The sequence below is a fragment of the Mytilus trossulus genome, chromosome 7 (assembly GCF_036588685.1).
Source record: "Mytilus trossulus isolate FHL-02 chromosome 7, PNRI_Mtr1.1.1.hap1, whole genome shotgun sequence".
Classification (NCBI taxonomy): Eukaryota; Metazoa; Mollusca; class Bivalvia; order Mytilida; family Mytilidae; genus Mytilus; species Mytilus trossulus.
Genome location: NC_086379.1, coordinates 64,305,567 through 64,330,661, shown reverse-complemented (window position 1 = coordinate 64,330,661; position 25,095 = coordinate 64,305,567). Strand labels below are relative to the sequence as shown.

Genomic DNA, 25,095 nt, shown 5'->3' with positions numbered 1-25,095 from the left:
AAAAAATAGATTTTGAGAAACCAAAAACTTCAATCTGCCTTTAAATATACTGAACTTTAACCTGATCAGTAACCCACTGAATTTGTGTCAAAACTATTATTTGGAGTATAAAGTAAAAACACAAAAATACTGAACTCCGAGGAAAATTCAAAAAGGAAAATCAAAAATCAAAAGGCAAAATCAAAAGTCCAAACACATCAAACAAATGGATAACAACTGTCATATTCCTGACTTGGTACAGGCATTTTCTAATGTAGAAAATGGTGGATTGAACCTGAGTTCAATGAGTTTGAATCATAATGAACATACATACAAAGTTTCAAGTTGACCTGACATCAACTTCATAGAAACTTTAAGGAAATATTCAGGTATTAAATATTAACATAAATTCTTATCTCCGTAAATTCTTATTTCAATTCTTATCTCATGAAAGTTGCAAGAATTAGTTGGTTACAGTACATGCAGCAGTATAAACCACATCCCAAATTTTCTTTCAGGGTAGAAAATGTATCATGAAGTGTAAATGTTTGTCTTTCTTGTATACAATACTTAGCATCAACAATGAATATAGAAACTTTGTTGATTGAAGGCTTTGATAGAAAGAAATGGTACATGACTACTTACAAAAATCTTGTTTTCTACATTTGTTGACACTTTCTATATCTTTTACACCATACATATATCTGAAAAACCAAACATTTTTTTAACACACTAAATACAATTTATAATATTTCTTTCTATAGAAATGTCAAGGTCAGTGTCTTCTTCTCAACAGACAATCTAAATATCATAAAGTGCTGCACAGGAGTTGAGATTAGACAAATTAGCCTAACAGGTGCTTATTTACTACCAGACACAAAAAGATTTCAAGCTCTGATAACATATTAGTATTGCATCATACCATCTCAACATGAAACATAACCAGAAACAAGAAGGCGGGGAAACACAGTGTGTTATATTTGATTAGAAAATCATAGTAAAACAGTCGATATTAGGCTTCCTATGATGTAACTTGCATGCTATGATACAACCTTTTTATAATGTTTCCTTTGTATAGTCTTGGACAAAACATCATGGTTCCAAGCTTATTTCTTGTAGTTTATTTAGCCCTGTAGTCTGATTATGTAGATGGTTGAAGATTGAAAAAAAAACAAAAAAAACAACATGTTGAATACATGTACTTCAAAAGTATGTATAAAACGATAAATTATTAAAAAAAAAATCTGGTACTTATCACTGCTATGTACGTCAGTGCAATTGGCCACCATTGATTTAGATGCTAAAATGTTTAGATTATGGCAAAGACCTTCCAGTAATCATCAAGATAGAGTAAAACAATAAAATCTTCACTGATCCTTTGATATAATGATTAATTCTCAATACGTCACGATTGTCTTCTCATGTACACCTACATTCATCCTTCATTTCTTAATAAACAAAATTCTTAATTGTTGCACTTACAGAAAAATACAATGTTTGCAACACGTCAGCACTGATTGAAGTGTACTTTAGAATCTGATTAAGCAAGCTGGTATGAATGATAAATTATTACCCCCAACAGTCCTGCTCTACAACACTAAATAACATCAATTCCGATGTAACATAATAGACATTTTAATCAAGAAAATATGGTAAATATTAGAAGTATCAATAGCTGCTACCAGAAGTACCTGCTTCCTTGTCTATCCTAGTGTCAATCATTTCCATATACATGACATTACACTTCCCTGGGAACATTTCTAATGTAATTTATAAATCAGATAGAATCTCCCTTATACAATGTAACTGATTTGCTGCCGGGACCAAAGCACCTCTGTAATGTTTAGTTCGCATGATAATGACACTTTTTAGTGACATGATTTATTTCTAATTTGATAATACCACTATATAATGTTCTGTTTTCATCAAGGAAATTGTAAAAAAAAAATATATTGCAAATGCAATTTTAGAAGAAATTTGTTAAAAATGATAATGAGGGTATAAAATTGATTTTTGCATTATCTTGTCTTGTTTTAGTAATATAAAACTTATAAATATGACAAAATAACCATCAAAGGTATCACATCCATATCAGCTTACTACAAGCAATTAAATAATAGAACAGAGAATTCTGTCTTAAATTAATCATTATCAGATATTGATCTAAAATTACACTTCAATATAGACAAAGGGAGACTATTCAAATATGTTTTGTGGAATTTATTTTAAAACAAGAGCAGACTAGATTTTTTCAGAGATTTTTTTGGAGTTTACAAATACATATGTTATATAATTTTGGCCATTGAGTGGCATATCAGAATAATAACAAATAAGTGAAGATAGAAAATCAAAAATAATAAACAAAATCATAATAAAACATGAATTTTGTGTAAATCTTAAAGTACTGTTACAGCTGGAAAATCATTCGTCAAATTTGTGTACATCATATTTAAATACAATTGAATATAATATTTAAAGTGGATGTTTTCATTTGTTATACGAAATACGCATTTGTTAAAGTTTTTAAAATGTTTACTATGTTGAATTTTGTTCTATCATTCTTTCTAAGTTTGGTGCAATGAATGACTTTTCCCTCAACTTTGAACATTTCCTAATTCATAGGCCTATAGAAGGGTTAATGAAACCTTTTACGGATTGTGAATGTTCCCTTTTGTTGTTTCATTTCTAAATGTATGGAATTTATATAAAATCTACAGGCCAGAGTTCTTAAAAAGTGGTGATCTGAGGTTTTGAATGACCAACATAATAGTCCCAAATCCTGAACTTAATATACCCAAATCTGGAAATTTTTTAAATCCTAGATCCTGACTAAATAAAATCCTGAAATTATAATCAGCCTTTAATACTCAGATAAACAGGTCAATAATACTTTTCCCATGGCATTACGTCTTCTGAATATCTATTGCTATAAAATTGCAAGTTAGCAAGGCATTGTGACCATCTTGGAGAAACTGGATGACCTTTAAAACTTATGTGGAAAGAAAGAAATTTTATTGGATAAAGCACACAAGATAAATATGACATAGCCTAATCCAAACTTGTCCAAGAGTACAAGTATACAGTCTGAGATTACATTAGAGCACTCTGATGAGATTACTCTCGACGTCCAACGGCTGTTTTGCCAAACCAGATGGGGCCATCTGTCAAAACATCGATTGGACATCAGAGTTATCTCAAACTAACAATATACATGATATTTATACCACAACTTTGGAGACACAATACATCCAGTACACCTTCTAGGGTGTACTTGACTTTTATAAAGAGACTCAAAAGTACTTTTTTTATTGTAAAGGTTATTCAAGACTTTTGTAGGTATATGAAAGGAAGCATAACCCAAGCTATGAAAAAATATGTGAATAATATTTAAACTAGATGTGTTTAAAATGATAATACAAAAATCTCTGTATCCGGGATCATCAACTTGGTCCAACTTGGTCTTGAATTTAATTTCTCTGTCTGACACTGAAACTTGCAAAATTCACCCTTTTATTACATCTTGTGTTATGCTTACCCTTGGGTAACACTAGAAATTTCGGATTGGACCCACACTTCAACAACAACAGGAACCCATTGACTGATACAGTCTGTGTAAAACAGTAGAACAGTTTGTTCTTTTCAGATTGGCGCGGTTTCATCAGGATCCCTGTTATTGAGGGTACCAGCTAAAGATTCTACCAAGAACCACTAATTCAATTAAAGGTTTATAGGCAAGGACGAACATTAATTTTGTCTTAATCTTTGACTAGTGGGAATATTTTTAAATCTCGCACGCAAATACTCATTTCTTTTATCCATACCAATTACTATACCATACTTTTTGATTAAATTATAGTAACACTAAAAAGAAATAAAATAAGTATGAATATTATAAAGAGCGAATAGTTGGGGTTTCTTTAGTATTGCAAATACTTTAATAGGTAGCTGCAAGATACGAATCCATTACGGATATTTTTACATTAATCTAATTACACCAACTTAATTAATTATCAGTAGTAGAAAATTTTCCAAACAAAAACACTTTCTATCATCATAATGGCCTGTACAAATCACAGATAGACTATTTTTTGCTCAAGAGCAACTTCCGAACGCTAGAATATAAAGTGGAAATCTTAGATATGGAACCGCTTAATGTCTCAGACCATACAATCGTATATGCAACTATACAAGCAGAAGTAGTAAGAACAAAGAGAAAAACAACTAAAGTGATTAAAAGGCCGAACTGGAAAAGGTGTGACAAAAACAGTTATCAGGCCTCTATTCTAAAAAACCTTCATGAAATTAACATTCAAAATCTTAGTTCATCAGCTGAAGAAATAGAAAAATTAACAAACATATTGCATATGGCAGGAAAAGATGCCATACCAAACTACAGGAAACAAGTAACATCAAAAGCGATCGGAAATGGTATTTGGAATGAAGAAATTAGCTAGGCTTCAAATCACTCCAAAAAGTATTTTATGAATGGAAGTTGGATGGACAAAACACCGAGAAAAAACAGGAAATGATAAAAGCCAAACGTCTAATAAGAAGTGCACAAAGAAGGGCTAATGCATCTAGGAAAAACACCTTCATAGAGCAGATTATGATGGCTTCCCAAAACGACAACAAGCTATTTCATCAGCTTATACAAAATCAAAAGGGTGTCAAGAAAGTGATTACAGATGTTATGATTTTGATGCAAAAGAACAGGCAGAACCTGAAGATATACTTGAAGGTTGGAAAAACTACTTTGAAGATCTGTACAGAAGCCACAAAACTGACAACAATCAGAATACAACACCGAGAGACTTATTCTCGCCACTATGTAAAATGAGATTATTGAACAATTAGAAACTAATAGGAATGAAGAGATAAAACAAGCAAACGAAGAGGAAGTTACATTATCTATCCTAAAGCTTAAAACTGGAAAGAGTCCAGGTGCAGATGGAATCACAGCTGAACACCTTAAGAATATGCCAACTGAACTTCTACAATATAGCATTAACATTATTAACCTTATATTCAAAGAAAAGGATGCAAAAGTGAAAGAAGGGGTCGTTACGCCTGTACTGAAGAGTGGAAAAGATAAGATATACCCTGAAAACCACAGAGGCATAACAGTGACAAACTGCTTTTCCACATTGATCGAAAGTATACCTAATGACAGAATAGAACCCAAGCTTCTACCACAACAAAGTAAACTTCAGCGTGGATTTACTGAAAAATCATCGTCACTCAATTCAGCCTTCATTGTTATCCAAAGTGCAGATTTTTACAAAGAAATACTTGCACAACTTGTTCTCCTGACATTAGATGCTCAGAAAGCATTTGACAAATTAGACCATGAGATTCTCTTCAATAAACTCTACCATGACGGCATAACTGGCAACATTTGGATTTTGCTTAGAAATATGTACAAAAATGTAGCAGTTAAAGTGAAATGGGATAATACTCTGTCAGATCAATTTATTCAGAGACAAGGGGTAAGACAAGGAGCCAAACGTTCCACGATACTCTACAAAAGATACAACAACAACAGATTAGATGCTTTGGATCGGGCTGATATAGGAGCAAAAATAGGCAACATAAGCGTCGTAGCACCAACTTGCACATTACAATCAGACAGAGAAAAATTCACAAGAGGTCGAGAAAGTGACAAGTGCCTGCTATGTGAAACTAGCCGTGAAGATACCCACCACTTTCTGATAACATGTACTGCATTAAAGATGGAGAGAGATAAACATTTGTCGGTTCTTAAATCCTACTTGAAGAACAACACATCAGTTGGAACATTTGACAGAGTAGAAGAACAAGGATTGATTGTACTATTTATTCTTAATCCATCAGCAACAAAGTTTAAAGAACTATTCAAACTGAAGAAATCAATCTGTAAAGATATTGAAGCTATTACAAGAACATTATGTTACAGTCTTCATATAAAACGAACTTTATTAAATCAGACCAAGGCTTGATTGGATCAAAAATGTATCACACATATAAGAGCATTATACTTAATATCAGAATGACAATCTAAAGTGAAGGATATTTTGAAGGAATAATAAGTATCAAAAGACATTGTATATATTGAGAATGTTCGTTATATAGTAATCAGGACATAAGAACTTGTGTACAGAGTGATGACTTTTATATATGGGTAATGGTGCTACTAACAGGTCCCTGTAAATATTCATATACATGTAAATATTTATATTCTTATCCTTCGGGAGTGCTACTTAGATAGGAGGAACATACCAGTACCAGTAACAGTAACAGTATCAGGAAATCTTTCTCCGTCCTTCTTTGGGACCAACCTCATCTTTGACCCGATTCCGGAGCCACTGAGTCATGATAAATTAATAATAAAAAAAAACGACCCTGCAACGGATAGTACGGAAGCCGATAAGGGCCATTCAAAAAAAAATATGTCGTAATAACGACATAGCATGTCGTAATTTCGACATAACATGTCGTTATTACGACATCACTATGTCGTAATTTCGACATAACATGTCGTTGTAACGACATTGCTATGTCGTAATTTCGACATATCATGTCGTAATTTCGACATATCATGTCGTAATAACGACATCACTATGTCGTTATAACGACATCGCTATGTCGTAATAACGACATAGCTATATATAGAAGAATATGTATTATAATTGCCAAGAGACTAAATGACACAGATATTAACAACTATACGTCATCATAATGCCCCCAATAATTAGAAAAGCCCCGCATAGTCAGCTATAAAAGAGGGAGGAAAGATACCAGAGGGAGAGTCCCCGAAATGCTGTGTTGCAGACAGTGTTATTATTCAATTATTAGCTCCCTTGGTAAAACTCCAAATTTCTTATTTAATGCATTTTATTGTTTAATAATTTACATGAAGCTTAATAAATATATATTTGTTAATTGCATAGCTTTTGCTATTTGAATTCATTGGTTAAAGATATTTATTGATATTGTATAGTTTAATATTTGCATCGTTACAAAATCTGTGGATACCTTCTTTGAATACCTTCAGTGAGAAACTTATATATTCTATTAAAAACATTTGAGGATTATAAATTAACGTTTGTCTAAAGCCTGTACAGACAGCTGAGGTAGATAATACTATGTGAAAATGCGAGCCCAACATGCCAGCTAAGCATCCCATCTCCCCCAAAATAAGCGCATACTACATGGCTTCTTGTAATAAGGATGAATTAAAGTATCAATTGCTCTAATGCTACTTTCAAACGTTGGGTACGATATTCCTACAACACGTTACACTTAAAATGCGACGTCGAAGAGGGTCTTTGACTTCGATTAATTTTTGCAAGATTATTTGGTTTTTTTATATTGTTGGTTGATTCTGGTTCTGTTCGTTTTGTGATGCCATTTTATCAAAACATTATCTCGAGTTGTGGAAATCGATATAATAAAGTTTACCCTTTAAGTTATTTCAACTTAAAATGCAGTACCGTCGCAAATAATGTAGGAAGGAAAGATGGGACGGAAGTACATGTATACGGTTTTCATATTTTTTTTTATCATAGGATAGGATGTTTAACTTTCAAGTTGCATATCATCTGTCATTGTAAAATTTCTATATCTTAATTCATCCCCAATACAAATATATCTGACACTCTGCAAGTAAATCGAACATTTTTACCCTTGGTTAAATTTGAATAGAATATTGTATTTTCCCCGACACATAAGTTGTCGAAATACACCCCTTCAATAACTTCAACCTTGGCTCGAGAATTATTTCCCAAGTCATCTTCAGATATATACATTTTAAAATATAGTAATCTATTTCTGGGTCGTCCGCGAAAACGGCAAACAAAAATATAATCCCGGTTTTTTTTTTAATTCGATGAAACGGTTTTCGTTCTGTTTGGGATTCGTCTTTCAATTACCTCCATTTCATGCACAAGTTTATATTGACGAAAAGTTCCGGCTTCGCTAGTACAGGAATTGCTTTCATCACGAAATAGCAGGACAAATCGCGAAGTAAAACATTCCGTGAACTGGTATTAAGTGTTTTGATATTGGTGATTGCACCTAACTGAAGTGACGACTTTAAATGATCTATTTCGGAGTACTTCCGTAACATAGATTTCAATTTATTTTACAAAATGGGATTTTCCCCCCATTTCCAAATTCTTTTAAATAAATCGTTAAAAGCTATACAATTAATAAAAATTGCAAAATTTGACCTGTGTCGAACCTATTTCCCCGGGCGGAGTCTTTAGCAATATGCACTAAAAAAATTTCGGCAGCAATCATTAACATCTTTCTCCAAATTTCATAACACGATTTGTTTTAATTATCATAAACATTTAATTGAAACTTTAGCACATTTAACGTCGGAAATTAACGTCTTTAGGATTTTAGACGTTTTCAGACATTTGGAAAAATTGGCTACCGTTTTGTAATGTATGGAAGCATTTTATTCCTTTAAGACCCAAATATGTATTTAATAAGGAAAGAATCTTGGCATTTTTTACTCTTCATATATTTAACTTTTATTTTGATCAATTATAAAAAAAATACGCCTTAACTGCTTTGAAAAATGAAATATCAACTTGGACAAAATGGCTACCGTTTGAAAAAACGACTGTGTAAAGAAGATTTTATTGAATCAGCAATATTTGAACTCACATGAGGCAAATATTTGTACTTTTGTTAGATATTATTATTGTCTTACTATTATTATTCATTTTCTACTATAATATGCAGTCGAGTCAAATGAAATTTGGTAAAATAACGGCTTCAACGCCACAAAGAACCGACACATGTCGTTGTTCCTGTCAAGAATCAAGAAGATCAGAGAATAGAAATAGGATCACTATACATAAGAGTTAAAACAGTTTTTCATAAATGTAAAGTGGGATGGGGACATCCGTTTTTTCACATAGCTTTCTTTTTTTGATCCTATAATTTACTAGATATTACTTAGGAGATGATCAAGAGCTGTAAAAACATAATTCGAAACATATATTGAATTTGTTTTAATATTGGTTCGTGTTTTCTAACATTTTTATTTTGTTTTGCGGATGAAATTTCGAAGATTCTGTTTTAAATCCTAGGGGTTGTAGGAATATCGCGCGTGCCCAACGTTTGAAAGTAGAAATAGAGCTATCAATACTTCAATACACCCTTATACCAAGAAGCCATGTAGTTTGCGCTTATTTAAAGGGAGATGGAAAGCTTGGCTTGACTTGGTTGTACAATTTCAGTCCTCTAATAATTCCGCATTTCATTCTTCCAACATGTGTGACTGCATAACTTTTCTACGACCGGTAACTTGTTAATCTAAACGACTTTGATTGACTATACAGCCCTAGCAATACAGGTCATGATGATCTTTATTGATATCTATAACATATACAAGTTTCTCACTGAAGGTATCCAAAGAAGGTAACCAAAGATTTTGCGACGATGCAAATATTAAACTTTACAATATAAATAAATATCTTTAACCAATGAATTCAAATAACAAAAGCTATGCAATTAACAAATATGTACTTATTAAGCTTCATGTAAATTATTCAACATTAGAATACATTAAATATGAAATTTGGAGTTTTACCAAGGGCGCTAATAATTGAATAAGAACACTGTCTGCCACACAGCATTTCGGGGACTCTCCCTCTGGTAGTTTTCTTCCCTCTTTTATAGCTGACCATGCGGGGACTTTTATAATTATCGGGGACATTATGATGACGTATAATTGTTAATTTCTTTGTCAGTTAGTCTCTTGCCAATCATAATGCATATTCTTTTAAATATAGCGATGTCGTTATTACGACATAGCTATGTCGTTAAAACGACATAGCTATATCGTTAAAACGACATAGTCATGTCGTTATTACGACATGATATGTCGAAATTACGACATAGCGATGTCGTTATAACGACATGTTATGTCGAAATTACGACATGCTATGTCGTAATAACGACATAAAATAATTTTTTTGAATGGCCCTTATCGGCTTCCGTAGGATAGAACATTTTAAACAGTAAAATAATATTTAAAGTAAACATAATCCAGAGGTATATTGAAAGGGCACAATTAAGTTTTTTGGGGGATAATTTAGTAGATGATATAGGCAATCACTGATGTATTGACTCAGGAATGGGTCCCCTCTTAGACAGTCAGTGGGCCCCCTCTAGTCTTGTGAAAATTTCTGGATCCGCCACTGTAAATGTAAAGCAAAATTATATTCGGGTGAAATTTGATCCGGAGGAAAAAATGTCACAGTAGTTGTTGTTATTTTTTTATCCGGAGGAGAATATTTCCTTGTGATTTTTTTCCTTTGGTTGAAATGATATCCGTGTAGTTTTGGATAGTTATTAAAAAACCTTAAATTACAAATCCTATGATATTATAAAACTGTATTTGAATTTAATACTAAATTGGATGAAAAAAACATGTATTTTAATGGGAAAATATTTCACAGATTATCAATAAAAATATTATCCTGATATATTCAAGTAAATATCATTCTTTTGAAAAAGATAATTATGATGAAACATGAAACATATGAAAGAAAACCAGAAGAAGGAAGAAGAAATAAACCGTTACTTTTAAGCAAGTATCTTTTGATACATATATACCTGGTAAACTATTCTTTCATTATTCAAGTTTGAATTAGTCTTGCAAATTCATGGAGCATATAGTCACCAGCCATATCAGATCATATCATGAATCACACAGATAAAATTAACATCCTATACAAAATGCAACATTTGTCAATTGTCATGCAAAACACAACTCATGGGGTTTATTGACGACCTCCTGAGGAACCTTAAAAATGAACAACATTGACTGCCTTATCGTGGATTTCTCGAAGGCATTCGATAAAGTAAGCCACACTGTGGCAGTCTCTTAATCCACAAACCTAACCATTATGGAATAAAAGGGAAAACAAATGCTTTGATAAAAGTTTTTTTTTCTTTGATCGAACACAGCGCGTTGAAGAGGAATAGTTTATCGGGCTTTCCTTGTCCTGAATATGCATGAAATAACAAATAAACAATCAGTCAAACAATCTTTTATTTATTTACCTCATGATAATAGGTGTTGTGCTGTCTTTCGGGTTTTTTTTTGTATGTGATGCAGTTTCTTCTTTCTTTTTCCATTTCGTCTACCTGCTCTATGTTATTGGTTTTTTTTTGTAAGATATGTTTTGGTGTTCGAAGAGAGTTAAAGGTTAAACCGGGTAATATTTTTGATAGTTTGATATGGTGAATTGTTGACCTCTTCTCATCGCAGTCTGTAATTGTAAATCATATCAAAAGTGAATTAATTGTAGTTATGTGAAGTATGTAGGAACGACAAAGAAAAATACTTGTGTTGACATTGGTGTCCATTCAAAAAAAAACTTCTTGTTTACCGATATACTTCTTGTTTGCCGATTTTGGTGCTGTAACTTTTCCGAAAATTTCTAGGAGTATTATACGACCAATAAACCTTGTTTCTCCCGTATTTCATATTTTCATTTAACAGATTAACCCTCCCGCTTTTTATTTTGTAAAGTTGGTCGCTCATCTTCTAATTTACCTAAGTTAAAGTTTATTGAGTAATATAAATATGAGTTATGAGTCCGGCGCTCGTAAAGAACTCTTGTACAACAACACCTTTGCAGGTCTGTAGGTGGCATGTTCTGTCCCCATTCAATATAATCTAATAATAATAATAATAAATTCTTTATTTAAAGAGGGTAAACTCAGTTAGTTACAATAAACTAATCTTCCCTGAGGCCCTCACATACAAATTACAATACAATCAAAACAGATATTTACACATAGTTAATTTACAGTCATGTAGTTCAATGTATTGATATTAACATAATATATAATGCTGTTTAAGAAGTATACATGTAGACAAAAAAATCAAATGAAAATAAAAAATATACATTTACAAATGCATTGTCATGATTGTAGCAAACATTTCTTATCAGGATTGTGTTAGGTACTTCTTGATACTTTGCTTAAAAGTAAAAGTGTGTTGAGCCTTACGCATTTTGTGTGGTAGTCCATTCCATAATACTGATCCAGAATAAGCAAAGGATTTCTTAAATAGTTCAGCTTTTTGGCTTAGGAACTATCAGATTACCTTGAGTGACACCTCTTAAGTAAGGATTATTATCTGATTTCAGTTTAAACTTTTGAACTAGGTACATTGGTGCTTCCATACGCATACATTTATATAGAAGTAAATATTTGTGGTAATCTCATTTAGCAGTGACAATCCAAATAATATAGTGGTATTAACTGACTGTTTCTGTATTGGCCCTGTAATAGATTCGAGGTTAGCTGTATTTGACCCGAGACTCGAAGAGTCGAGGGCAAATACAGCTGATCGACACATTTATACGGATTTTTTTTCTAAACGCCTTCAGATATCGGGCTGATATGTGCTATTTGAGTTAACCATGATAGGTTACAGATTAAGTCTAAGTTTCGTTCTGCTTCACTAATTTTTGCCAAAATTACGGGCTTTGGACTTTGATAAATTATCGGGAAATCACAGTTATACGGATTTTTTCTCAATTCCCCTCCAGATTTTAAGCTGATTTTTTTATATGTGAGACTACCATCATGTTTGTGTCAACATGTGTTTATATTGAAATTGCAGATTTTTCAACTTTTTGGGATGGGGCCGTTCGTGTTACTTTGAATTATATCGACAATGAAACATTATCAGTATTGCACATGCTGATTTATCCGCGTAAGGCTTATTCGCTCATATCAGTTAATAATTCTCCATTCATCCTGGTAGACCCCTTACACAGGACCAACCTATCGTATCTATTGTCTTTATGTATTGTTTTCGTCCTGAAAATGCATGTGCTATTTGCCACTGGACACTGAGCAACCCCGGCAACAATCAGTCAAACAATCTAAAATTTGGCTATTTTGTATGTCATGTAGTTTCTTCTTTCTTTTTCCATTTTGTCTACCTGCTCTATGTTATTGGGTCTTTTTTGTAAGATATGTTTTGGTGTCCGAAGAGAGTTAAAAGTTAAACCGGGTAATACTGATAGTTTGATATGATGAATTGTTGACCTCTTCACATCGCAGTCTGTTATTGTAAATCATATCAAAAGTGAATTCATTGTGGTTATGTGAAGTATGTAGGAACGACAAAGAAAAAGACTTGTGTTGACATTGGTGGTCATTTAAAAAACTTCCTGTTTACCGATAGACTTCTTGTTTGCCGATTTTGGTGCTGTAACTTTTCCGAAAATTTCCAGGAGTATTATACGACTAATAAACTTTTTTCTCCCGTTTCTTGGACCATAAAGGGGTGCACACTATACACAAATGCGCGTTATACATATCAAAAGACGGTAATAATGATACTAAACACATAATATATTTTTTATTGATGAAATTGTAGTATAAAAATAAACATGAGCTACTAAGCTAGATGAACAGTATAGTACATACTATAAAAGCTATATAACAAAACTAATGTACTTTTTTCAGACGGTGAACATTTTAGGGAATGATATAAACAAAGCCAAAAAGCCTAGTTAAAAGAAAAATATCTGGTTTTCAGTTTGAAACTAGATAAAATTGTTGTTTTAATAAGATGTTAAAAAAAAATTATACAATAGTTCAAACAAATTATCTTAAGATTCCAAACAATTTACAAAATATAGTCATTGGATTTTTGAGTTAAAAGATACATAAAGCTATAACCAAATATAATATCAGTATTAATATTGTTGTGGAATCAGAAAGTACAAAATATAACATAATTATATACAAAGGCTAATTTAGGCATGATATTCATATCCATTGTTTTTAAAATATCACATATTAGTAAGTGTATTTCGTTGGTGATCTCAAAACATCCTGACTCATATAATATCAACGTTCTTTGTTTCTTCTAGTGATATCCCATATTCAGTCGAACTTGATCTGGTCGGCTACAAAAAAGGTGGGAAATGTTATAAGTCTAACCGTCTAAGTACAAATTAAATTACATTCCAACTAGTACATTAGTCCATTTGTATATCAATTTCTAAACACATGCATAGAGTAGCAAATGAGGTATGGAATAGACCAAGTTAATTAGCTGAAAGCCGAAGTTTTGGAACATTAACTAAACAAAATTAAATGAACAAAGCAATTATACAGACAACACAAAACAAAACAGTTACAAAACTTCTCGTCTGTACATAAACCTTACCTTCCTCCATTTTTGAGGTTGCCTTTTCCAAAAATCCTATTACAAATATAGAGATCATTTAAAATTTTCATCTGCAGTAATTATAGTATTTCACTTACTTAGTGATTTACGGTAATATGCTGTATTAGTAGTATAAAGTGCATGGGTGTAAAACGAACATGCACCGAATATGTCTTCAATTTTAAATTTAAAACTACTTTTCTTTATCTTAACGGTGATATTGTTGACGTGGTAAAGAAAAAATTCAATGCCCCATTGGAGGGGTCCGTGTTGAAAGTCATACATCTCTCATTATCTTGGTAGAAGAAAAAAAGTGCCTCACCGGGGACAGGGTTGGGAGCCATCAATCTTTAGCATTATGATATGAGGGTGTTTATAGGTTTAAAGAATAGATGGACAAACGGTGCAGAATAAAGGGTCAACAAATAAAGAATACATAATAATGGGGTGTTGAAAAAGAGAAAGATAAAAAAAACAAGAATGTGTCCCTTGTACGTACTATCATTTTCTATGTTCAGTGGACTGTGAAAATGGGGATAAAAACTCAAAATTTGGCATTAAAATCAGAAATATCATATGATAGGGAACATGTGTACTAAGTTTCAAGTCGATTGGACTTCAACTTCATCAAAAACTACCTCGACCAAAAACTTTAACCTGAGGCGGGAGAGTCGGACGAAAGAACGGACTAACGGACGCAGAGACCAGAAACCATAATGCCAATGAATGGGGCATAAAAAGGAGAACCCGGTCCAACAAATTAGAGAATGAAGACAAAAAGGAACTCTTATGTATGATGAGTAAAAAGAATCTGAAGTCTGATTTAAGATATATATATTTAAAATATCATATGTACAATTTTTACCATTACTGATGGTTTATGTATTATATATAATCTACTTCGTCTTTCTAATTTAAAGTAAATATTCTTCTTTAGTTTTTTACCTGACATTTTCATAATCCTCGTCTGGATCTTCCCCCGGTATAGGTGGTGGAGGACGTCTCCGTGGTGCCTGTAGTCCCACACGTTTAGTAAACCTCTGCTTCTTTATTGAAGTCATCATTGTTGGTTGCTGAGCAAACGTCTGTTAAAAAAATAACAATTTTATCAAAAGGAAAAAAACACACATTTAAACAGATACAGAAATGCATAGATTCCAGCTATATACACAGTCAGTAATGAGCATGACACCTATAGATGAAACTGTTACCAAAGTTAATTAGACTAGAAAATAAAAGATAAGCAAAGACGTGTCAACAGACAACACAAAACAAAAAAGTGACGAAACTTCTTGTTTGTACATAGACCTTACCTTCTCTTCAAATTATGGGAAAAGGCTTTTTGTTAAATCCTATTTCGCATACAGAGATCATTTAACAATTATATCTGCGAGTATTTGATAAATTATGGTATTTCTCTGTTTACGAGGCGGATAATACACTGTGGTATTTTACATAGCTATTTTCGGTAATACATTGTGGTATTTTACATAGCTATACACTGTGGTATTTTACATAGCTATTTACGGTAATACACTGTGGTATTTTACATAGCTATACACTGTGATATTTTACATAGCTATTTACGGTAATACACTGTGGTATTTTACATAGCTATTTACGGTAATACACTGTGGTATTTTACATAGCTATTTTCGGTTATACATTTGTACACTGTTTCATTTATAAAGCTAAAAGGACTTGTCCGTAAGTTTTCTTTTTGATTCAATAAAATGGTTGATGAGGATTTATTTCTTTTGTTGAAGGCTGTTTATTGACCTCTTTTAGTATCTTGCTTTTTTTGTGTGTTCTTCAATTGCTGTCTCATTGTGTTTACAAAACTTTTATTTTTGCTCATATGTATATAAACTCATCAAAGATACCAGGACTAAATTTAGTATATACGCCAGACGCGCGTTTCGTCTACAAAAGACTCATCAGTGACGCTCGAATCCAAAAGAGTTTAAAAAGCCAAATAAAGTACGAAGTTGAAGAGCATGGAGGACCAAAATAATTTTTTTTGCAAAATACAGCTAAGGTAATATATGCCTGAGGAAGAAAAACCTTAGTATTTAAAAAAATCAAAATTTTCAACAGTAAATTTATAAATATAACCTTATCAATGACAATTCATGTCAGCACAAAAAAGTGATGACTACTGGGCTTGTGATATCCTCGGGGAAATAAATCTCCACCAGCAGTGGCATCGACACAGTCGTTGTAAATAAACACATCATAGATACCAGGCTAAATTTACCGTTGATCGGTGGTTTTCCCGTTTGAATGGTTTTACACTTGTAATTTTGGGGCCCTTTATAGCTTGTTGTTCGGTGTGAGCCAAGGCTCAGTGTTGAAGGCCGTACATTGACCTATAATAGTTTACTTTTTTAAATTGTTATTTGGATGGAGAGTTGTCTCATTGGCACTCACCACATCTTCCTATATCCATTCATCTACCCGTATATAAACAAACCGTTTCCTTTTTTCTGGTTCTATGACCTAATCGTTTTAAGAAGTTAAAAAAGAAATTATATTTAGCACTTCATTGTAACTTTTACTATATGAGTTATTTATCAAGATGGTTCTTCATTTCGTGCTAAGCGTTACAAACACTTACTGGAGCCTCATAAATTTCATCATCACTCTCTTCTTCCTCGTCATCAGCAGTTGCTGCTTGTGATTTATCTTTTGATGACATTCCCCTCATTTCCATTCCATTCTGGTCTGGCTCATCTTTCACGCTCTTTGGTGTGCTTGCATCATCTACAAATCAGTTAAGAAAATGTAGATAAGACTTTACTAGTCAGTATATGTCCTTCGTGTAATGCGAACGTTGTAGTCTTGCAATAGCAACTGAAGACCCCTTATCATTATCTGAATTAAATTTCAATTTATGACCAATTGAATTGTTTGTTTCAACATTTTCCTTTAGACTTCTATGATTAACCTCTATGTTCTATTTTCAGATTGGATAATAGGGTCATCGCATACATTTTTTAAACCAAGAAATGAATTGACAAGATGTATAGTTAAGAAAATTATTAACCTGTATCATAGAGACATGTATAGCAGGAATACATGAGCGGATGCCGATACAGGATATTGAAAAGGGTGGTAGAGGCAACAACAAGGCAGTGGAAGTAAAAAGTTTATGCCTTATCCATATTAGAAGGTAAAAAAGGGGAACGCCCAAGCCCCCTAAATCATCCACTGGTGATTTTTTTTTCTCAGAAAGCACGTAAACGATAATTTACAATCATGATACACATCTGACTTGGGCAAGTTTCTATGCTATGGATTAACCAAACGCAGTTCTTGAAATAATTACCTTCAACAGTAGCATCATCAAACTCATCCTGAAGTACATCAACACCAAAGAAAGATGCGATAACTGATGGAAATCTCAAGTCCATTATATAAATGATAGCTCCAAGCAAAACACAGAGAACTCCTGTAATACAATAATTAACTATGTATAATATGTCTTCCCGAGAGAAAAAATCACAAGAGTCACCGCATATAAAAAATAAAATGAAAGTATTTTGATATAAAATTATAAGTTAGAGTTACTTTTATATGGAGTTTTTCGTCCTATAAAACACAAAGGGATATGTCTGCCAATAAGACAACTTTACATCAAAATTTAAAGGAAGTGGTATTGAACAACTATAGGCAACCGTAGTACCCTCAACAATGAGAAAACCCCATACCGTAAATTTGCCTATATTTGTTCGTTTACTGTTTATATACACATATGCTGTATTCAAAATCAAGTTAACAAATGCATGGTATGTGTCTAAACTGACCTGTTATGAGATTCACATAGTAGGCACCACCATACGTAAACTTCAAAACATGGTCAGAAGCCAATGGTATCTCTAGTTCATTAAAATTCCTGATGGTAGACCATAAAATGTTCGCAATCACCATCACTCCTCCAGTCAACATTAAGAAGTAGGCTCCATACTTTAACAGTACGAAGAACAGTATGATGGTTAAAAACCATAATGGAAGAGCCAACCTACAATGAAATACAAACGAGTTGAGGTTGAGTTCTGAATACACAAAATGGCAAATTGAGAAAAAAAAATATTTCTGGGTGGCATTAAGAGGAAATCGTGTATACATTCTATGAATAAAACATTTGAAATGACTTTTCAGGTGTCTCATTTGTCTATACAACTGTCTTAATACAAGGAGGTTAAGATTTTTAACCGAGTCCAACCCAGCATTTTCTTGACTTTGCTAAGCCAAGAATATGACAGATGTTTTACACTCACCACATCATGATATGAGAATACCATCCTGACTGTCGGTAATGACGATCCCACCTTATACCTTCACCATCAAATATGTTTAGTTATAAGAATAAAAGTTACTCACTACATCATGATATGAGAATATCATCCTGCTTGTCGGTAATGGCGACCACATCGTATACCTTCACCATCAAATGTATAATATAACTAAGTGCTACTCACCACATCATGATATGGGGATACCATCCTGCCTGCCGGTAATGGCGACCCCATCGTATACCTTCACCATCAAATGTATAATAAGACTAAGTGCTACTCACCACATCATGAATACCACCCTGCCTGCCGATAATGCCGACCACATCGTATACCTTCACCATCAAATGTATAATAAGACTAAGTGCTACTCACCACATCATGATATGAGAATACCATCCTGCCTGCCGATAATGCCGACCCCATCGTATACCTTCACCATCAAATGTAAAATATTCGGCAATCCACAGAATTGGCAGCGGCAACCCACGGAACTGTGCTTCTCTGTACTCACGGTTAAAACGACCGGCTACAAATGGGAAAATATCGTGTCAATGGATTTTTTAAGGTGTGAATCAAGCCTGCAAGTTTTCATTTCTCGTGTCACCAATACCATGGCTAATTTCAATTCTTTGAATAACTAAGTAATGAGAGGAACGGTATTCTGTTATATGTTATTATCTACCATGTTCTAAACCTTTGCTCCTAGGTATCGTTTGTTGTGTTTGAATTTGTTCTAATATATACAACCGTTAATTCAGTAATATTCAGACTAGTTTTAACGCATCTTTATAAAATAATAAACGAAATGCAAATAACAGCATGAAACTAGGATTCGGGAGCAGGTTTCGTTAAGATCCTAAACTTATCCGTCTCGTAAAGTTTTAGACTGAACATACTTGTATTTATGTTTGTTGTAAGATTATATAGTCGTATTTTATATGTTTAAAGTTGATCAGTGGTCGGTGTTTTACGTCATCTCCTGCATATTCTTTTTAGAAGTTAATTTTAAATTATTTTTGGAGTAAGAGCTTTTGTTTTTCAAAGTCTATCATTGACTGTATGTTTAACTGACATTTAAGTTGTTTCATTGCTAAAAATATGTTTTATTTTATATTTTATTTTATAAAGTAGAATGCGTATATGCTCTGATGCAATATAAATATTCGATTTTACGATCACTTCTTAAGCTTGAATTATCATACTTTGCTTACCAAAAAATGAACAGGAATATTATATTTTCATTGTAAACTGATTCCATAAATACATAAAATACATATATAATGTTATTCCGTGTTTCCTGGTGTTTAAGACATTGTATTCATTAACCTTATCATAATTTGCTTAAGACTATTATTTCCTCATTTTCCGCTTTATAAGTTAAGCAAATTTTTAATCTCTACAATAAATACCAAAAATTCCAAATCCAAATCTGCCTTGTTCCCATCTCCAGTCAAAATGTTCGTTATAATTTATTGTCTCGTTTAATTGTATTTCTGGCTCGCCTGGAAAAAAGAGTTTATAACAGATTAATTGATATCAAGGGCAGCAGCTGTCAATCGCTAGTCTTTTAATCCGTTAGTTTAGTTGGCAATCTGTCTTAAAAATGGATCATCAATGCTCTTCAACTTCGTACTTATTTGGCTTTATAAATATTTTGATATGAGCGTCACTGATGTGTCTTATGTAGACGAAACGTGCGTCTGGCGTACTAAATTATAATCCTGGTACCTTTGATAACGATCTGATTAAGAAGGGATATAGTTACGATACATCATTAGTGATTGCAAATTTTTGCTTTGATATTGATTCACTTTATATAAGGTGTTTGCATCGGAATTAACACATTTGTTTTAAAACCAGTTGTGAATATAAAAAGTTTCATTTGTTCGACCACTGGAATGTAATTGGAAACGAATTATTGTTTTATTCCCTTTCTAAACATTTTTTTCAGGCAATTTAGTTTCCCTTTTTGATGTTGAAAACATTTTGTATCGTTTGTATCGTTAGTATTCACTTACATGATGTGATGATAATGAATGTTTTGCCATACTGACCTTTCATAGTTATATTAATTCCTCTAAAACCAATGTGTACTTTTATATCAGCGTGTATCTCTCTGTTTTCTCCTGCTTTATATTTAGTTGGCACATTTTTTAGCTCAGCAGTTTCCCACTCCATACTTAAATTTGCGACTGGAAGTATACGTATACAGTTAAAATAATGACCTTGTTTACAGACAAACATTACGTTTTCTTGAGAGAGATTGTTTTGTTTTCTTTGTACTCAAGTTTTTGTATTAAGCAACAGCTGTGCAGTCCCTATCCGAGTCAATCTTCTTTACCCTCGATTTACAATCTTTACCCTTGATTTACAATCTTTGGTATTGCTTGCTCCTCTTATATTTGATACGTTTCCCTCATTCTTAGTTTGTATTTGATTTTTTTCAATCGATTTACGAGTTTCGAACAACGGTTTTCGAACAGCGGTTAACTACTGTTGCCTTTATTTATGAATACTTTTTATGCTTGAATTTGTCTGTGTGTATTTCGATTTCATTTGTGGTTTTATTCACAATTTGTCAAATACTTCTTATAGTTTTTTAATTTACAGTTCTTGCTTTCTCGTCCTATTTTATTAATATATATTACGAGCGGGGTTTTTATTTATCTTTTAAGTTTACAGATACATACGCATTATAACTCCACCAATAAACAGTGTCACTGTTACCCGTATGAATACAAATAGTCTCTATAATAAAAATAAATAAAGGAGAATCAATCATGTTATGGGAAATTTCAAAGAAAACGGAAATTTATAAGATTTTACACATGAAGTGTTATAGCTTATGATTGTTCTCTGTCATAATGTCTGATTGTGAAATACTTTGAAACTCGTAGTAATATACTCTATATGTTTATTTAATGAATGGCTATTATTTATTTTGAATTTATTGAACCATAAAACTAATTTTTGACTCTTCACATAATAGCACGGAAAAAAACTGGCAAACACCTTCAACAAAATATGTAAAAAAGTTTAAAAAAAATCCAACACCTAATGTTCAAAATTGCTGTTAGCAAGAAGTTCGTTTAGAGTGTAAATAGTGTGTACCATGAAACTGAGTAAAACGAATATTTACAGGGTATATTTGCCAGGGTTCTGTTTGACAAATCGAGCGGCTTGACAATTCAAATAAGTGATCTGAACAATTTAGTATAATGTTATTTCCCATGAGATACTAGTGATCCACTGTTACTGGATTTTGATGCTGTTACATTATCTCTATGGAAAGTATTTACTATACATGAGTAATGTTTAGTGGCAAATATGTCATGACATGAACGTGTTAATAATTATATTACCTCTTTCCCTCGTATTCCTGGTAAAACTACAAAGAAAGATATCGCTAATATCACAAAGGCAAATATGAATCCAGATTCTAGAATATCTGCCTCAAATGGTGTTTGGTTAGGACCATAATATGTAGGTGCTCCATTCGTCCGGAAAGCATTAAATATGCCTGCTGGTATGACTCCATCCATGATGGCTGTAGTTAAGTTCTGAAAGATTGGAGTAAAGTCAATGCCTAGCCTTTTGTACAATTAAGTACACACAATACTGGATAGAAACTATATTCTATAGCAGGTATATATCAGTTTATCAAAGTGTCCAGGTTATGACTTTTAATCTTCAAATTTATTCGTACTGTATAATGTTATTCCCGCTATGAGATTATCAACTGTGAGTGGATTTTTTTGTAGTTACAATATATCTATAGGAAGTATATAATATACATGCGTGTTTATAACGTTCAGTGGCAAATATGTCATAACTTTACAAATTAATTAACAGATCAAAACACTAGTTTACATAGACTTTTTCCCGTGTCCATTTGCTATACTTATATATGTAGATTGCAGTATAATACTCAGTTAGTATTGAATTCCCAGTTAGTCATACAATATGTATCATGGTATAGGCATTAATTAGGGGAAGGCAATGAACTAACTCTCTCTATTTCTCTTTGACTGTTGGAGGAAGCCGCAAAATTTTATCAATTTTAAAAAATAAAAAATGATAGTCCGTCCGCATTTTTGAAAGGTATCTGTTACTATTTTTTTCTAACTGTAGATAATAGAGAGATACGACAGTTATAAGAGGAATATTCAATTTGCATCCTGGATCAGCTGATTTTATTGATATGAACTGGTGTGCAGTGTTTGATATATATATAAATGTTTTTTTACAGCTTCAAAGCTTGAAATGTTGCATAGAAACAGTTACACTGTGGCGAAGACTTTAGTTGGAACACTTTTCGACAAAAAACCTGTTTTATTGAATAGAAAAAAAAAAAAATCTATTGCTGAAGACACTGTTATTCAATTCAAATACAAAATACAACCAAGCGACTGGACAAGTATTGATCCAAAAGGTAACATTTGCAATATATTTTTAAAATTTAAAATATTTTTGACGCACTGACCTGTGAAATGATAAACGCATTGTCAGGGATGAAAAGATTTCAACATCTTATACGATGTCTATATGAGTGTATCCGGATACCGGAGCAATTGTGTGTACGCTTTATATTAGGACAATCATTAAAGTTTTAGCTTTACCTCTGATGAAATTTTTACAATATAAAAACATAAGTTTACATAATAAATAAATCAAGAGATAAGGAGAATATATATTTATATATGTGTATTTAAAACATACAGTAATGGATTCGGGTGGGCGTACAGAGAGAGTATTGTTGGTATACTTGTCAAGATCTTACTGTCTTTCATCACATCCAGTGAACGTATAATATAGTATACGACCAGTTGATATTCCGGGGGGGGGGGGGGGGGGGGTCAATAATTGATGGTAAGAAATAGTAAGAAATATTTCTTAGACAGACATGGAAATTTGGTTGATTACCCGGTATAATAGGGAATCACTGGAGCATGCCCGGAGCGGGCGACCTCTTGGGCACCCACTTATAAAATTTCTTGATCCGCCACTGGCATAAATAATCATTTTCATTATTCATGCAGAATTATTTCCAACATTTTTGTGGTTCAGGATATATATCTTTCGACTTGTCGATTGAAAGATTGTCAAAGGAGTAGGTTCAGAAAGACCCCTTTTTGTCCCCAAAATATAGCAGTTTTACAAAATTCAGTGTTAAAATGTAAACTTTTAGTTATTTATTAGACAGTAGAATGCTTCTGCTACATAAATTTGGGCTGATTTTGACAATACAATGTACATATATCGGGTACTAGCACCTTTAAGTCATGCTAAATTACTGAAAACTTCACAATTCTAGCATTTTAGTTAAATTTTAGACGGTTATCGTGTAAAACGAAAGTGGCCGCATTCGTGTTCATCCTTAATATTGAAATGTAAGTTGTATTTTATGATAATACATAACATATATAAAGGTTGAGGATGAACACGGATGCGGCCACTTTCATTTTTGACAAAAACCATCTGAAAAGTTACATTTTTAGGCATATTTGGTAGATTTTTCATATTTGAGCTTGAATCGGATGGTTTTTAATGACTAAATCAGTTAAAATCTTTGACATAAAATAATTGATTCAAATGAAATAGACACTTAAGTGTCTAAAAAGTGGTCAAAATCTTTCGTCAGATGAACCTGCAATTTGAGGCCAAAATCGGTGCTTACCGGACCTACTCCTTTGCCAGTTTTTAGGTCATTAATTTTCACAATTTCTAAATCTAAAAGTGAGGTACTATTAGTATTGTTAATTTATTTGGCGTACGGAAAGATCTGAGTAGACTAGAGTTCAACTTGAACATTTCAAATGTCAGAAACATCAAATTTAACAGGCTTAGTACAACAGAATACGTTACCTTGGATTGTCGAACAGTTTTCACACCTTATTTATTCCACTGTACCATATAATATTATCTATTTAGTCTCAAATAATTGATATCAAGATCGGAAATATGACACAACTAGATAGAGGAGGAAAGGGACAAATACTTCCGTTCGATCTTAAGTATTTAGTGTATGCCTTAAGAAGATTAGTTCACACTTTATGTTGTTATCATTGTAAAATAATTCGCGTATAATGTTCATTCTGAATAAGCTTTTTTAATTTTTACTAGAGCCTCATAGTCAAGGTCGCCTTTTGTTTTTGAGTTGACAGTCTCGTCTTGATAATTGTAATTTCTGAACTTCTAGAGTTCAACCTTCAAGAAAGAGGTCATTCATCTACATACAAATACAGACAAATTTTCTTAATTTATGTTAATTACTTTACTTTTCAATTATAATAGTGAAAATACAACTTACTTGTTGTTCACTTCCCTGTATATCAAATATTTTATACAAGGATGTTAATTAGTTTTAAGTTTATGTAAACTTCCTGGTGCTTTAATCATTTTATGTATAGTCTCAGTGTATAGTGTTATTTTTAAACCGGGTTGTACATTGAATTTATTATTTTTTTAAATTCAACCAGTTATCTGATGGTCACGATAACATGAGAATTTGATGATGAGAGTATAATGCGATTGAAAGACTTGGTTTTTTTTTTAACTTAGAGCACAGTGTCGTGTGAGTGGACGAGAAAAAAGGGGGTCACTTCTAAAAGTGGAGGCAAT

The 25,095-nt window shown here is 32.6% G+C and overlaps 3 protein-coding genes across 10 annotated transcripts in view; 1 reads left to right on the top strand and 2 right to left on the bottom strand.

The window, feature by feature from the left end:
• Positions 1-3,658, bottom strand: part of LOC134725559 (G protein-activated inward rectifier potassium channel 3-like) — a 73,917-nt gene extending 70,259 nt beyond the window's left edge. For 5 of the 7 annotated variants that reach the window (XM_063589484.1, XM_063589485.1, XM_063589483.1 and 2 more), the window contains exons 1-2: positions 3,515-3,652; positions 625-683 (exon numbers count right to left, since the gene is read on the bottom strand). The gene's annotated coding sequence lies outside the window, so the exon portion shown is untranslated. Of the gene's footprint in view, positions 1-624; positions 684-3,514 lie in introns of all 7 variants that reach the window. The other 2 variants (XM_063589480.1, XM_063589481.1) reach the window with 2 other exon arrangements.
• Positions 3,659-4,118: 460 nt separating this feature from the next.
• Positions 4,119-5,954, top strand: LOC134726592 (uncharacterized). Its single transcript, XM_063591002.1, has 2 exons — positions 4,119-4,407; positions 4,834-5,954. The coding sequence occupies exons 1-2, from the start codon at positions 4,119-4,121 to the stop codon at positions 5,952-5,954; spliced, it is 1,410 nt and encodes a 469-aa protein (XP_063447072.1).
• Positions 5,955-13,345: 7,391 nt separating this feature from the next.
• LOC134725558 (dual oxidase maturation factor 1-like) lies at positions 13,346-24,897 on the bottom strand. Of its 2 annotated transcripts, none has more exons than XM_063589477.1 (11): positions 24,785-24,897; positions 21,837-22,034; positions 21,165-21,222; positions 20,529-20,666; positions 19,884-19,976; positions 18,847-19,000; positions 17,983-18,197; positions 17,505-17,627; positions 16,794-16,939; positions 15,122-15,261; positions 13,346-13,913 (listed from the first exon to the last, which is right to left on the bottom strand). In XM_063589477.1, the coding sequence occupies exons 2-11, from the start codon at positions 22,014-22,016 to the stop codon at positions 13,874-13,876; spliced, it is 1,287 nt and encodes a 428-aa protein (XP_063445547.1). In that variant the 5' UTR covers positions 22,017-22,034; positions 24,785-24,897; the 3' UTR covers positions 13,346-13,873. The 2 variants fall into 2 exon arrangements, with proteins under 2 accessions (XP_063445547.1, XP_063445546.1); XM_063589476.1 differs by lacking the exon at positions 24,785-24,897 and adding an exon at positions 24,340-24,548.
• Between the last annotated feature and the right edge of the window lie 198 nt (positions 24,898-25,095).

Excerpts from the sequence above, each read along its gene's own strand:
- LOC134726592 (XM_063591002.1), top strand. The coding sequence starts at position 4,119 with ATGGAACCGCTTAATGTCTCAGACCATACAATCGTATATGCAACTATA. Across the intron at positions 4,408-4,833 it reads ATCAAAAGCGATCGGAAATG|AAACTAATAGGAATGAAGAG; the intron begins GTATTTGGAATG and ends TTGAACAATTAG.
- LOC134725558 (XM_063589477.1), bottom strand. The coding sequence starts at position 22,016 with ATGGATGGAGTCATACCAGCAGGCATATTTAATGCTTTCCGGACGAAT. Across the intron at positions 19,977-20,528 it reads AATTAATATAACTATGAAAG|GCGAGCCAGAAATACAATTA; the intron begins GTCAGTATGGCA and ends TCTTTTTTCCAG. Across the intron at positions 17,628-17,982 it reads CTATGTGAATCTCATAACAG|GAGTTCTCTGTGTTTTGCTT; the intron begins GTCAGTTTAGAC and ends ATTGTATTACAG.